General features: G+C 33.4%; 1 protein-coding gene across 5 annotated transcripts in view; it reads right to left on the reverse strand.

Annotated features, from left to right (window-relative positions):
* The window catches only part of sbf1 (SET binding factor 1), a 73,843-nt gene extending 68,713 nt beyond the window's left edge, over nt 1-5,130 (reverse strand). For all 5 annotated transcript variants that reach the window (XM_056455926.1, XM_056455923.1, XM_056455922.1 and 2 more), the window contains exon 1: nt 4,920-5,130. In XM_056455926.1, the coding sequence (XP_056311901.1) occupies nt 4,920-4,974 (55 nt within the window). In that variant the 5' untranslated portion in view covers nt 4,975-5,130. The remainder of the gene's footprint in view (nt 1-4,919) is intronic.
* Nucleotides 5,131-15,023: the final 9,893 nt, after the last annotated feature.

A 15,023-nucleotide genomic window follows, 5' to 3' on the forward strand; every position in this document is an offset into this window, starting at 1 on the left:
TTAAGAGATCGGGCCCTCTGGGTGCGAAGTACACGCCACTTAAACAGCACTTCATGAAAATCCCCTGAAACATGCGCAGGTTCACATTCACTGCATGGTTTTGGAGATATGACACCTCTCAAGACACGTGTTGGGTAGACATAAATATTAAGGGAGTTAAAGGGACAGTGTACCCAAACATTGCACCTCATCTACAGGGTGGCTATTTATATGGATATACCTTAATAAACTTATTGGGAATTTCACAAGAAAAACAATGGTGCGCTTGGTTTTAAACGTAACTTTATTCTTTCATGAGTTATTTATAAGCCCCCTCACATATACTAATGTGCCACAAACAGGACACTAATATCACCAACCATTCCCATTTTATTAAGGTGCATGGTTTCCGCTACATTCATTCTTCCATGGCGGGGCGCCACACCAAAATTCATCCTGCCACGGCTACATTACAGCTTCTCATTCAAAACATTTTATTTTTTTAATAGCGGGTAATAATCGCACCAAAACGTATTAAAGGGTAAGTGAACTTTTCTGTAACAGTAGCAGTGCTGTGCGTCATTTGTTTACCCCTTTAAGGTTACGTGCTGGCTGACGCGTGTGTGATACGTGAGGCCAGCAAACACAACGTTTAGCCTAGCCGTTTCACTTTACTTCAGGACGCATTAATGCTACTCTGTAGGTCTATTGGAGATATTCATAAATATTCCTAGCAAATCTAATAAATACTGGAGACATACTCGTTAAATAAACGCGCTAAATCGCACTCAGCAGCGTTTGTTTGAGAGCGCACAAGAAGATCTGCGCGCTCTTGAAGCGGCTTATATTTGAGAGGGCATTTTGCAAAGGAAATCAGCGCGCAAGCAAAGAGATTCACATGCTCGTAGGTTACTACATAAATGCGATCTCGACTTCTTATACTGCGCTCACGACATTTGTCATTTAAATAACGCCACAGGTAGATCTGTGTAAAAAAAATGGCCTGCCACCACAGCTGGAATAAATCCTAGAGAAAACACTGAGGTGTATCCATCTAAATGGCCCACCCTGTATATGGCTGACTTTTTTACGTGAGGATGAATGATTTGGCTTTATCTTCTGCAGATTTTGAAAAACTGTGTTTTTGTAAATGCATAAATATATCATTGTGTCACTATTTACAAACTTGGTTTGTTTCAGTGCTATTTAAATACAATTTGGTTGTGTTCACACTTATAGTGAGGTTAATTTGGTTTCATACTTTTGATGCATTTAGTAAAATGGCTTTTATTTTTCAACAGTATCTACCGAACATTCAAAACAGTGTGTTAGACTAAATTATAATTATTTATTTTATATAACACCTTTAAAACTTAATTCTCAAAGCGCTTTACACAAAACAGATACCGAAGAAAAAACAGTATCGAGTAACAATAAAAATAAAGCATTAAAAATTGATAAAACTTTCAAACACTAAGAATAAGGGCTGAAAGCTATTAGAAAAATCTGACATTGCGATATTTTGTTTTGCTGCGACGATCTGAATATCTCTATTTGGAAAGATTTCAATATATGAGATCGACTGGGATGATCAAGCTTTTTTTATGCAGTGCATCTACATAAAATATAATAAACGACAAGCATATATAAATATGATAGAGCAAAATAAAAGTGCTTTATGGTTTCCTGGGGAGTCTGACAGTATTCAAGTACAGAAGTTGACCAATCAAATGTAAAATAACATGGCCATCATTGTATAAATAATTCTAAGAGTAATGCTTTACAATATCTTTATCTTTTAATAGACAATCTAATACTGCAATGTGACTATTGCGGCAGCACACATTGCGATATCGATGCTCAAACAATCCTACTAAGAATACACATTTCACGAATAGTCTAGAGCATTTTTCAAAAATGCACTCATTGTGTGTGCGTGCATGAGATTTCTGTACTTTTGTTGTTGTTTTTTTATAAGCATGTTCAATTCATGATGAGCTTATTATATGTGTCAAGAAGTCAAATTCCAATGCCTGCACTGAACTGTATGGGAAACTTTATATTTAATAAACTTCTATTTTTATTGCAGTCAAACTATACAATAGTCTATTTAAAAGCAGACCGGTCCATGACTGTTTCTCTCAGCAGTCTCAGTCTACTTGTTTGTTGCTCACCAAGTTCAGATGACAGCCTTCACACTTTTTTTTTACTAAGCAGAGCAGTTAAATCTGGTTTTAATCAAGACACACCTGCCAAATATGGACACTCCCTAAAAGCCAATAGAGTCCAAGAGCTGCTGATTTGGACCTTGTTAACAACAATAGGGTACACGCACTGCTATTTTTTTTCAGCCAAAGATGAACTTCCGGTGAAAGCTTAATGTGACTATTTTCAATTTCATAAGGTTCCTTTTACAGCATCGATGTTGTAATAGAATTACAAAACATTCAATTAAATAGACCTAAGCATTCATTTAGTTGTTCAATGTAAAATGTGATGGAAGACGTCAGGATCGCCATCAGGATCAGCAGGCCAGCGCAGAAACTACATTGAAAATACTGGGGTAAAATAAACTGTCATGTTTTAAAGACATGGTGAGGAAAATGGAATTTAATGCAGTGCTTCTTGTCCGGTCTGAGACTCGCTTCATATCGTATATCTATCAGGCAGTGAAGATCACTGACTTTTAAAGAAATCAGACCTTAAACGTGGTAATTTTATAATGGACAGCTCTGAGGGAAGCGCTGAGGCTGGCTGGCTGAAAATAAAAGTCAGTGTGCATATAGCTCAGTTCTGCTAAAGATTTTGCTAAAGATACAAAATTCTAAAGGTTTTTTGGTGAACTATCCCTTGATGCTTATTGTTGCCTTTTATATGGGTCCAAAACATGAAAGATTTCTGAGAAAAATAGTGAGAAAGATCATGAGATTCGTAGTATAGAGTAAAGAGTATAGGCCTATCCACTGACTGCTATGCATATTTCTCATTTTAAAAAAATCACTTGTGATATGTACAGATGTCAAGACACGGGAAACATGTAGCAACAGCTTCAGTCACAGATTTGACTTTTGGATGTGATGTCAAACCACTTCCACAACAGCCAGCACTATGATGTCAGAAACGGCTCAAGCAGGAGCATTCAGATTGATTTAGTTTCCCCATGTTGCATTGCATGCTACAACACGAACGGCTGCAGATCCAAAGGATTTCAAGAGTTTTTTTCTTTGATATAGTTGGCCATATAAATAAAAACTTCAAGAGGGCTTTTTTTTTTTGCCCCACACACCTTTACTGTAACGCGAAGGTCTGCTAACCAGATGCTGAAACACAGCAGCAGGCTAGAAACAGGAAAGGAAGACATTCTGCAGAGCGTGCAGCCTTTCTACATCCTGCCCCGCTACGAGTATGGCCACATGCAAAAAGCTGTGCCTCACTGGTAACAAAAAGCAAAAGGCCTTTTTGCGCACCAAACAACGGACCACTGCACATAACATGCATTTTAGCATGCATATCTGTCTCAAGAGTCTCTAATACTATCGTTAAAAAGGCTGTGTTTTTTGTGTGCTTCATCAATAATGAATAAGACACGCATGGAGGCAGCTCTCTGAATAGAGGTTTCAACGGTTTGATGCGAGTTTCCAGCAACTTCTTTCTTCGGATGAGGGATGGTAAATTATGCATGCTCACCGGGACCATTATATGGCACGAATCTAGGCCACTAACCAAAACACTCAGCCTCCGGATAACAACACACACTTACAGGAGATTTTACAGACACTCAAACTCACTAAGTCAAATGTAAATTTCCATGCACTTAAAACAGATCCTACATTTTATTAACATCTTGAGATTTATGTTGTACTTAGAAGTAGTGAAAATCTAAGTAAATATACTCATTTTAAAGTCATTTCAATCCTGCATGACTTTTTTTTTTCTGTGCAAGAAAAAATATATAGTTTGAATATTTAAGTTGACTATTTACGATCTTATTTTTTTTCAAAAGAATAAATTCTGCAAACTCTCCGCGTCGCTCTTTTTAACCATGAATTTTAACTCAAGATGTCATATCTCAAAAGAGGCAAATAAATTACAATTGTATGCTTTGTTGGTAAAATCTTTATGTATAACATGCATAATTAATTAAAAAAGACCACATTTATGATGCTTTTATAGTGAGAGTGCTTATCACCATTCATTGCCTCTGCTTAGCAGGACCAGGACATTGTTTGAATTAGATTTGTGTTTTGCAAAACAACTAAAGTTATGCAAGTTTAGACGGAAATATTTACCAAGTGTGCATTTTGTTTAGCAACAGCTTTAAACTAAACTAAAAACTCTGCCTTAAAAGGCATACAGAGCTTTGACTAGGAAGACAGCATTCTGAAGTACAAAAATTTTATCTAGGTAGCCAACTTATAAGGCTCAGACATGTGTCAGTGCCATGCTGCATGTTATTCAGGGTTGTTGACATGTGTTAACAATAATTTCTTGCATTTCTACGCACGAATGTTGGGTCAAAATAACAAACAGCTACATGTCAGAGACTGGTTGGCAAAGATTGCACTAATAAATCCCTGTTAGAACAGTCACACCCTGGCAAAACAACAAAACCGTACCCTCTGGCAAACTTCTTATCAACTGTAAAGGATTCGTGTGAAAGGCCGAACAGAAAGTACAGTCGAATTCGCGCTTCGTGCAACTTCGTTCGGGTTCGGCTTTTCGAGTTCGGCGGTACAGATCCAGAGGCCTGGGACATCCGCGGCTGATAGTAGCTCGCCCATCCCGTGCCGGAATCAGCTGCGTCGGCACCGCGTCCAGCTCCCTCCGCCTTCTGTCGTGTTTACCGCGAATAAACCGCGACTAATACACTCCAATCTAAGAGATCAGGAGGAGGAGGAGGGGAAGAGGAGGAAGAATCGCTGGCTGTGTCTCACTCTTACCTCTCTTATCCAGATCGTAGCCAACTACCACGAAGTAATCGGCGAGCCTCGCCATCTTTTCGGGATCACGGCGTCAGGCCTCGGGGGTGACAGTCTTTCCACAAGTAGACGATATCCTTTTCACATTGTGAAGGCAGCGGCGTAAGCAGCATCCCTACAGCAGCAGCCCGCCGCCATACTGTCGCTGTGAGTGAGCCGTGCCCTGACAGCGCTCTGCGCATGCGCACTGAGCTCAACGACGACAGGGAGGGGCGCGCGGCCGGGGAATGTTGCGTGGTCATTCATTACAGCGCGTGCACGAAAAAAAAAAAACCTTAAAATACGACAATAAAACATACCCATTTGTTACATTTAAGTAACTTTATATAGATACACAATAATTATGCAATAATGCATAGTGCTTACAATTAAAAAAAATATATAGTGAAAAAATACATTTATTTTATCTACAATATATCATAACCAACAATTACAACATATGCACGAAGGCATGCTAAAATAATACACAAGTTCCTCTAAAAAAGCACTTCACACACATTTATTTGTTTATTTATTTTGCTTATTTGTTTGTTTGTTTGTTTGTTTGTTTGTCTAAAATCATATTTCATTTTCACAGACTTGAGTATTTGCTAAAACGAAGCAGAAAGAAATATTTAATTGTTTGTTATTGATTAGTTGGTTGGTTGGTTGGTTGGTTGGTTGGTTTATTGATTGATCAGTTATTTAATTGATTGACTGATTGATTAGTTGGTTGGTTAGTTGTTAGATTGATTCATATTTTCATTCATTCATTCATTCATTCATTCATTCATTCATTCATTAATGAATTTGTTGGTTGATTGATTAATTAGTTGGTTGGTTGATTAGTTGGTTAATTTATTAATTAGTTCGTTGGTTGATAGATTGATTGATTCTTTCATTTATTCATTGATGAATTGGTTGGTTGGTTGGTTGATTGGTTGATAGATTGATTAGTTGGTTTATTGATTAGTTGTTTGTTTGTTTGTTTGATTGATTGATTGATTGATTGATTGATTGATTGATTGATTGATTGATTGATTGATTGATTGATTGATTGATTGAGCAGTCAATTGATTGGTTGGTTGATTAATTGCTTGCTTGCTTGCTTTTTATGCAAAGTGGTATCATTTCAATGATGATTTATGATTACTATTATTCTTATTATTATTTTTTTGCATCTGCATTATTTTTTGTTGCATCTGTATTGCCTGAAAATCTAATAAATACATTATTTAAAAAAAAACAAAAAGATGATTTATAACTCTGTGATGATCTATGGCTATCAGCAGAGCTTGTAAATTTCATTATCTCAATGTAAGGTCAGGTTAACCTGACAATCAAAAACCTGCTTTTTATTTCCCCAGTAGCAGTACAGACCATAGGTGTCTCTACAATTTATTCAGTTGGGCTTCAGTCCCCTGTATTTTATCCTATAGCATTCCTAAAATCTGCATTACAGTTCATCCGTCACTGCTTAAGCAGAATAATGACACCAACCTTACAAACACGTGGCTCAGTTGGTGAATTTTGCAATAAAGAGTCAATGTTTGGACAGTAGTTGCATGCTGTAAGAGACTCAGTGCGGAGGAAAAAGCTGAAAAGGCCTACCGGATGACCTCTCATCCCAAAATCTGAGGCCTGTGTCCTTGCCTGTCAGCATCGACACGCCTCCCAAAGAATTCAACACTTCCTGTGTAAAGTCCTTTGACCCAGAGTACTTATCACACCACTATTAAAAACATTCACAGGCATTTCATCAACTCCCAGTTTATCTGTAATAACAAATGCAAACCAGTCGACTGTAAGGATTTAGCAATATCTAAGAAAAAGTAAAGGCCAGAAAGTTGGCTTTATTTACTAATTTTTAATGATATTCAGTAAAACATTTGTTTATAAATATTTACCATATTGATCAATGCTTCATGTATTATTTATTAATTTTTTATGTTCATTAGTTTTCTCAGTACTTGGTTGCAGCTGGATAGGCATCTGCTGCATAAAGCCTATGCTGGTATAGTTGGCAGTTTATTCCACTGTGGCGACCCCTGATAAAAAGCAACTAAGCTGAAGGAAAATAAACAAAAATAAATGAATTTTCATTAGTTTAAAATGCATTAATTAACTTTGTACATTTATTATTTGATAATATATGATATTTATTGACAAATTAGTGTTATATTAATAAGGTTGATAAATAATATATTGTTGTTCTACTAAGTATATTAAATGATGGCTTTGTTTATTGTTTTATTTATAAGAATTATATATAATATTTGATTTATTAATTAATTTGTGTATTTTTTTCTTGTTTATTTGTTTACATTTTTATGCTTGCATAAATGTTATTTATTTAGTAGTTTGTTTTGAACACATTTGACTTTTAATATGTAAAATGTTCATTTTATGCCTTTTTGATATTTTAATACAGAAATTATTTTAATATTCCTTTTTATTATTAGTAGTACTATTTTATTATACTCTGTCCCTGGGAGTTGGAACTGTTGTTTTAATCATATTTATTTATTAATATTTTTGATTTAATATCAGATGTTTTTATTACATATAAAATATCTAAAAAGAGTCAGATAAATTATTGTAGTTATCATTATAAGCTCTGTATTGACTGATTTTTTTCTGTTCTTCTTTTCATTCAATTTATCTATCTATCTATCTATCTATCTATCTATCTATCTATCTATCTATCTATCTATCTATCTATCTATCTATCTATCTATCTATCTATCTATCTATCTATCTATCTATCTGTCTGTCTATATGTCTGTCTGTCTGTCTGTCTGTCTGTCTGTCTGTCTGTCTGTCCGTCCGTCCATCCGTCCATCTACGAATTTATCCATCCATCCATCCATCCATCCATCCATCCATCCATCCATCCATCCATCCATCCATCCATCCATCCATCTATCTATCTATCTATCTATCTATCTATCTATCTATCTATCTATCTATCTATCTATCTATCTATCTGTCTATATGTCTGTCTGTCTGTCTGTCTGTCTGTCTGTCTGTCTGTCCGTCCGTCCGTCCGTCCGTCCGTCCGTCCGTCCGTCCATCCGTCCATCTACGAATTTATCCATCCATCCATCCATCCATCCATCCATCCATCCATCCATCCATCCATCCATCCATCCATCCATCCATCCATCTATCTATCTATCTATCTATCTATCTATCTATCTATCTATCTATCTATCTATCTGTCTATATGTCTGTCTGTCTGTCTGTCTGTCTGTCTGTCTGTCTGTCCGTCCGTCCGTCCATCCGTCCATCTACGAATTTATCCATCCATCCATCCATCCATCCATCCATCCATCCATCCATCCATCTATCTATCTATCTATCTATCTATCTATCTATCTATCTATCTATCTATCTATCTATCTATCTATCTATCTATCTATCTATCTATCTATCTATCTATCTATCTATCTATCTATCTGTCTGCCTGTCTCTCTGTCCGATCGTCCATCCATCATCCATCCATCCATCTACGGATTTATCCATCCATCCATCCATCCATCATTCACTGTGTATATATTTATATACATAATTTACAAGTCTTAAATATTGTTTTCAAGTGACTAGAGTTGCTCAGGTCAGACAGATGGCCAGATATAAGCAGTCGTGTAATTAAATCGTGTCAGGTGGATCACATGACACTTCAGCCTTCCGTTATGTGATGGCCCAAAATGCTAATCAAAAAAACAGCAAATTTATTGAAGAAGAAAAAAAGCCTGAGAAATGGAGCAGGTACAGATGAGCCTCATCCTTTCTGTTCAACAATGAACGCAGAGATCAAGTTTCCCACAATGCAATGAAAACGGCGACATTAACGGTCATGAAATCCTGCGTGCAGCTGGCCTAAATCCATATCCAGTTCCCAAAAACTGAGCCAAAAGCACAACCACTGCACCTGTCCAGCAAGAACAGTGCTTTTAGGGATATGCACTGTATGTGAGGTTACTATTCATCCAACCCAAGAAGCATGAAATGAGATTTAGCTTCACAAAAAAATAGCCATATATGTATTTTATCACTACAGAAAGATGAACAATACACTTATGAACAAAAGTGCGAGATTAACAGGAAGAGCCGTGGGTTGTGCTTTGGTTTTAGTCATATGACAGGAAGGACAAATGTGTAGGCACACGTTTCTAAAGGTAGCGCTGTAGGTCTGTCTGTGTGTGTGTAAATTGGTAGAATAAAGTAGAGCAGCTCGGCCGGATTTCAAAGTCACATGATATCCTGTCAACAAACCAATAGACAGGAAGAGGTGCGTTGAAGAATATCATAGGTCATCTCAGAGCATCCTAATTCTTAATATCACATTATCTGAGGTGAAGAAAACACTGATAATATTGAGTAAAGAGTCTGTGAAGGCTAGTGGTTGAAAACATTATCTTATTAATTCAAATTATTTCTTTCACCGAGGGTTTTTAATGCTCATTGTTTCAAAGAATAGATCAAATGTAATATTTATATAAATATATATTATGAATAATATGAATACAGGTATATTTATTTTAAAAAATCCCCTTAAGAGACATACATTTATGAAATCTAAATATAAATATATCACGCATTCCAGAATTGTGGGTACCTTTCAAGCATTTTCCATTGATTTCCCTTAAACGTAAACTGTTTTTACAGTAAACTGAATCCTATAATAATGTAAAATAATATAAAAATGCCTAAATCTGATAGAAAGCATTTGATTCTGTTAATAATTGATGCTTAACTAATTGTATTTATTAAAAAGATTATCTTATTAATTCTAATAATTCCTTTTAATGAGGGCTTTCAATGCTCATTGTTTTAAATAATAGAAAATATTAAAATATATCAAAGAAATTTAATAAATATGTCAAATTTATATGAATATTTGGTATGAATATTGTGAATACAGATATATTTATATATATAAATACACTTAAGAGACATAAAATTATGAAAAAATAAAATATGGTCAGTGAAATATTACTCATTTCAGAATTGCGGGTAAATTTCAAGCATTCTCCACTCATTTCCCTTAAACTTGAACTGAATTAACACTAAACCGAATGCATTATTAATGTAAAACAATGTGAAATGCTTAAATCTGATAGGAAGCATTTAATTCTGTTAATATTATTGTTTAATAGATTTGCTAAACATTTTGTTTAAATAGACAACAGAGTTGACAATAACAAAGTCGACCTTTTCATTCTGTGCTTTAGGTCAAGGTGCTAACCTCAAACCAGATACCACATCAACTGGATTTTATGTAGTCATCATGTTGTTGTTTTTTAAAATGTGAATGAGAAATCAAGTGAAATATCACAGTAACAGCGTGCCCCTGCAATTCTATAAATCATCCATATATATTTATTTATTTATTCAAACTATTAACAATTCGCACTTATCGTTTCACCCACATAAAAATATTTTGTGTCCTGTGTATAGTAAACTCAACTGTCTGTGTTTCTTTTGTGTTTTGGCATCAAACACAAAAGATGAAACATTTTGTTTATGGGCGCATCAGATACTTATGCTAAACAACCCATGTGAGACTGACAACAAATGGCCAAGTTCACTGATATATTTGCATAAACAGGCAATGTTCTAAAACAATGTTTAAAAAAGTTATTGTTACTTATTTTTTGTCATGTTTTACTTTCTTTAATCTGTATTATTTTTCTCTCTGCATCATCTTTGTTATAGATCAAACATTAAACATGACAGTTCTATATTTATTTTACAACCTTCAAGCTCCAGAAAACAGTCAAGCTGTAAGAAACTACTTTGAATCTGCACAAATAAAGTGAGCTATGCTCATGGATGGGCAGTATTTTTACGATACATGTTTTTAAAATACGTACTTCAAATATAAAATAGTATTTTTTATTTAAAATACTTATATAATACAAATATACTATTAAGTACTATTATTTATACTATTATATACTACTTAATATTATATTACAAATATAATATTTAGTATTTTAAATACAAAATGGCTTAATATTTTGAATCAGAATACTTTAGTGTCTTTTATATTTGTTTTAAAATACTGCAAAATACTTTTTAAGAGGTCTACATGATGACGTCAAAAAATGCAGCCTCTAAGGGATTTGCCTATAGGCTTGAGATCAAAACATTAATTCATTCATTTTCTTTCGGCTTAGTCCCTCCTTTATCAGGGGTCGTCACAGCGGAATGAACCGCCAACTATTCCAGTAAATATTTTACTCAGCAGATGCCCTTCCAGCCGCAACCCAGTACTGGGAAACACCCATACACACTCATTCATGCACACACTCTTACACTACAGGCAATTTTGTTAACGCAATTCACCTCTAGCGGATGTCTTCGGACTGTGGGGGAAACTGGAGCACCTGGAGGAAACACACCCCAACATGGGGAGAACATGCAAACTTTATGCAGAAATGCCAACTGGCCCCTCTGGGACTCGAACCAACGCTTAAAACTGAGGTATTTGGTAGGATATTTTATTTTAAAATACATTAAAATACATGTTTTTTGCTCAACCCAGCTAATAAACCAAATCCAATTTAGCAGTCTAATTAAACTGAATGGTGGTGACACTGAAAAAGTAACCGGTACCTGCCTGACAAATCCTGTTGAATGACGTGATGGGAATCTAACAGTCATGTGAGTCACGTGAGGATGAAGCACACGTCTGTGTTGATACACCACTATTCATTCATCTTTTATAAGAGCCAGCTATTTGATCCACTAGCACACACACAGCCTCGAGTCTTTGTTTCCATTCATAGAAATTTACCTCTAGAAATATATATATCCATTGTTCCCTGCAGTCACACCCAGACACAAGCGCTCGGACAGTCTGCATTCCCACACACACACACATCCACAGTTATAGTACATACATAGGACAGAAGTGCACTGCATAATGTGTAACAGAAACAAAACTAAATCAGAAAACAAACATGAGCACTGTCTGTCCATCACAGGAGAGCAAATAAACTTGACTGCGAGCTAGTCGTGTGGGAACAAGCGTGTTTTCAAATTGATTTGGCACAGAGGTTTACTGTTTCGTTCTGAAGAGGGAAAAGACGTCACTGATATTTCAGCCAGAGGATCGGTGTGGTGGTTGTTTGTTTTTGTGTTTGTAATGTTTAAGATGTATTGTTTGCGTGTACTTGGAGTGTACTGAGAAATGTCCCCTGGGAGATCAAATACTTCACCACTGCCTTCTGTTTATGACCCCTCAAAATTAATCCTGATTCTCCACAGTGTTGTTCACTAGGGGGCAGCAAACATGAGAAGAAGCTGTATTATTGTGTCTGTCTGTCTGTCTGTCCCCATAAAGGATCTTATAAAATATTATACATTATACATTGTATACCCTAATAATAATAATAATAATAATAATAATAATAATTTTAAACATTTTAGAAATTGAGGAAAAATAAAGAGAACTATAAAAAAAAACTAAATATAGTTCATATAATTTTTGCAACACCTTATTTGAATTTAAATGGTTTATCTTTCTGTTACTACATGTTAGGTAATATATTACTACATATATATTACTACACAATTACCTACACAGACGTCTGTCTGTCTAGGTATATATATATATATATATAATAGGATGTTATAGAATGACACATTTGTGTAAATACAATACATTAGTCGATACCAATGGCAAAACTGGATCAGGGTGAAAGAATTTGAATACCCCAATAATAACAGTAAAAAACTTTTTTGGGAAATTGAGGAAAAGAGAACCATAAATAAATAACTAAATATAATTTATATATTTTTTGCAACATCTCATTTGAATTTAAATGGTTTATCTCTCTATTACTTCATATGTTAGGTTATATCTATTACTACACATTTCGATTAGATATCTATATCGATTACATCTCTTTCTGTCTCTCTGTCTCCCTCCCTCCCTCCCTCTATCTATCTATCTATCTTTCTATCTATCTATCTATCTATCTATCTATCTATCTATCTATCTATCTATCTATCTATCTATCTATCTATCTATCTATCTATCTATCTATCTTCTATCTATCTATCTATCTATCTATCTATCTATCTATCTAAGGATGTTGTAGAATATTACACAATGAGATATTTGTGTATAGACATTATATTAGTTGAGACCAAAGCCAAAACAGGAACTAATCTAACACAATAACTTAAAATCAAGGTGGGAAAAAATGTACACCCCAATAAATATGTTATGAAAAAAATTGTTTATAAAATTGTTATAAATTAAGAGAAAATCAAGAAAACCATAAAAAATACTCAATATAGTTAAAATCTTGTTGTTTGTAATGCTTTTCCAACACCTCATTTGAATTTAGTAGGTTTATCCTTCTATATGTTAGGTGGAACAAATTTAATGAGTATATGATAATATATAAAATATAATATAATAATATCTAATATAATAATATGATAATACATAATAACAGTTGTTTAAATGCTTGTTAAAAATATTGAAACTGGATAAAGATTCATTAAAACTATATCTATCTATCTATCTATCTATCTCTATCTTATCTATCTATCTATCTATCTATCCTAGCTATCTATCTATCTATCTATCTATCTATCTATCTATCTATATCTATCTATCTATCTATCGCGTCATACCATTCTTCAAAATTTCTAATTTAATTTATCCAACAATCATGACCTCATACTTATATTTATTACAACAGTGCATCATGTGATAATCTTTTTTTATCTCAGCTATTGTTTTGGAAAACAAACATGCTATCGTATGATTTGGGAAAATCACAGCAGCTTTAAAGGCGGTTTGAAGCAGATTGATTGGCGGTGACGTGTAGTAACTCATGTACACTAATTGGCACGTATACAGTGGATGAGAGTTTAGAAGAGGAGATTCATTGCTCTCATCTGTGATTTTGGCTCCAGTTCACAGGTTGTCACATGATTTTTACCAATTATGTAAATGGGGGCACTTGCCAACATGGTTTAAACCCAGGCACGTACACCTTGCTGGGTGCTAAGAATTTCTCTGAATTCAGCTATCTGTGGCTCATTAAACTGAAGGTTGGTTGGATTTTTCCATAATATATAGGCAGCTGTAAACTTTTAAACATTTAATAAAAATGTAATAAATGTCCAACAATGACCTGAATAAGTGACATGCATTGCCTAACTGGGGCCGAAAGATATTCCTAAGGAGAAAAACAAGAGATGGTTGGGAAATATATGTCAGCTTTAAAAGGAAATCTACCTACTTATATCTACCTACTATAATCTTATTACTTATATATCCTATTACTTATTTCTTATATAATTTATATATAATTATATATAATTATATATAATTATATATATATATATATATTATATATATATATATATATATATATATACATATATATATATAATATATATAATATAATATAATATAATATAATATAATATAATATAATATAATATAATATAATATAATATAATATAATATAATATAATATATAATGTTGAGACATATATAATTCTAATAAATCATTTTTAATTTGTCTATTTCAATAAACTGAATATATTAATTTGATTGCTAAATAAATAAATAAATTATATTATCATTATTATTATTATTATTATTATTATTATTATTTGCAATATTATTATTATTATTATTATTTTCATTTTCATTATTATTATTATTATTATTATTATTATTATTATTATTAGCATTCACGTTATTATTTGCATTTTTATTATTATTATTATTATTATTATTATCATTTGCATTATTATTATTATTATTATTATTATTATTATCATTTGCATTATTATTATTATTATTATTATTATTAGCATTCACATTAATATTATTATCATCATTATTTTTATTAGATTATAATTATTATTATCATCATCATTACTATTATTAATAATAATAACTAAATATATTTATAAATAAAAACAAAAAAATCCAGATTTTACGTAAAGTGCTGAAATCGAAGAAACACTTTTAAGTAATAGTTTATTTTTAAGCCACTTGTTAATTAAACTAACATTAATTGCATGCATGTTAGTTAAACATAA

Source organism: Danio aesculapii, chromosome 4 (genome assembly GCF_903798145.1).
Source record: "Danio aesculapii chromosome 4, fDanAes4.1, whole genome shotgun sequence".
Classification (NCBI taxonomy): Eukaryota; Metazoa; Chordata; class Actinopteri; order Cypriniformes; family Danionidae; genus Danio; species Danio aesculapii.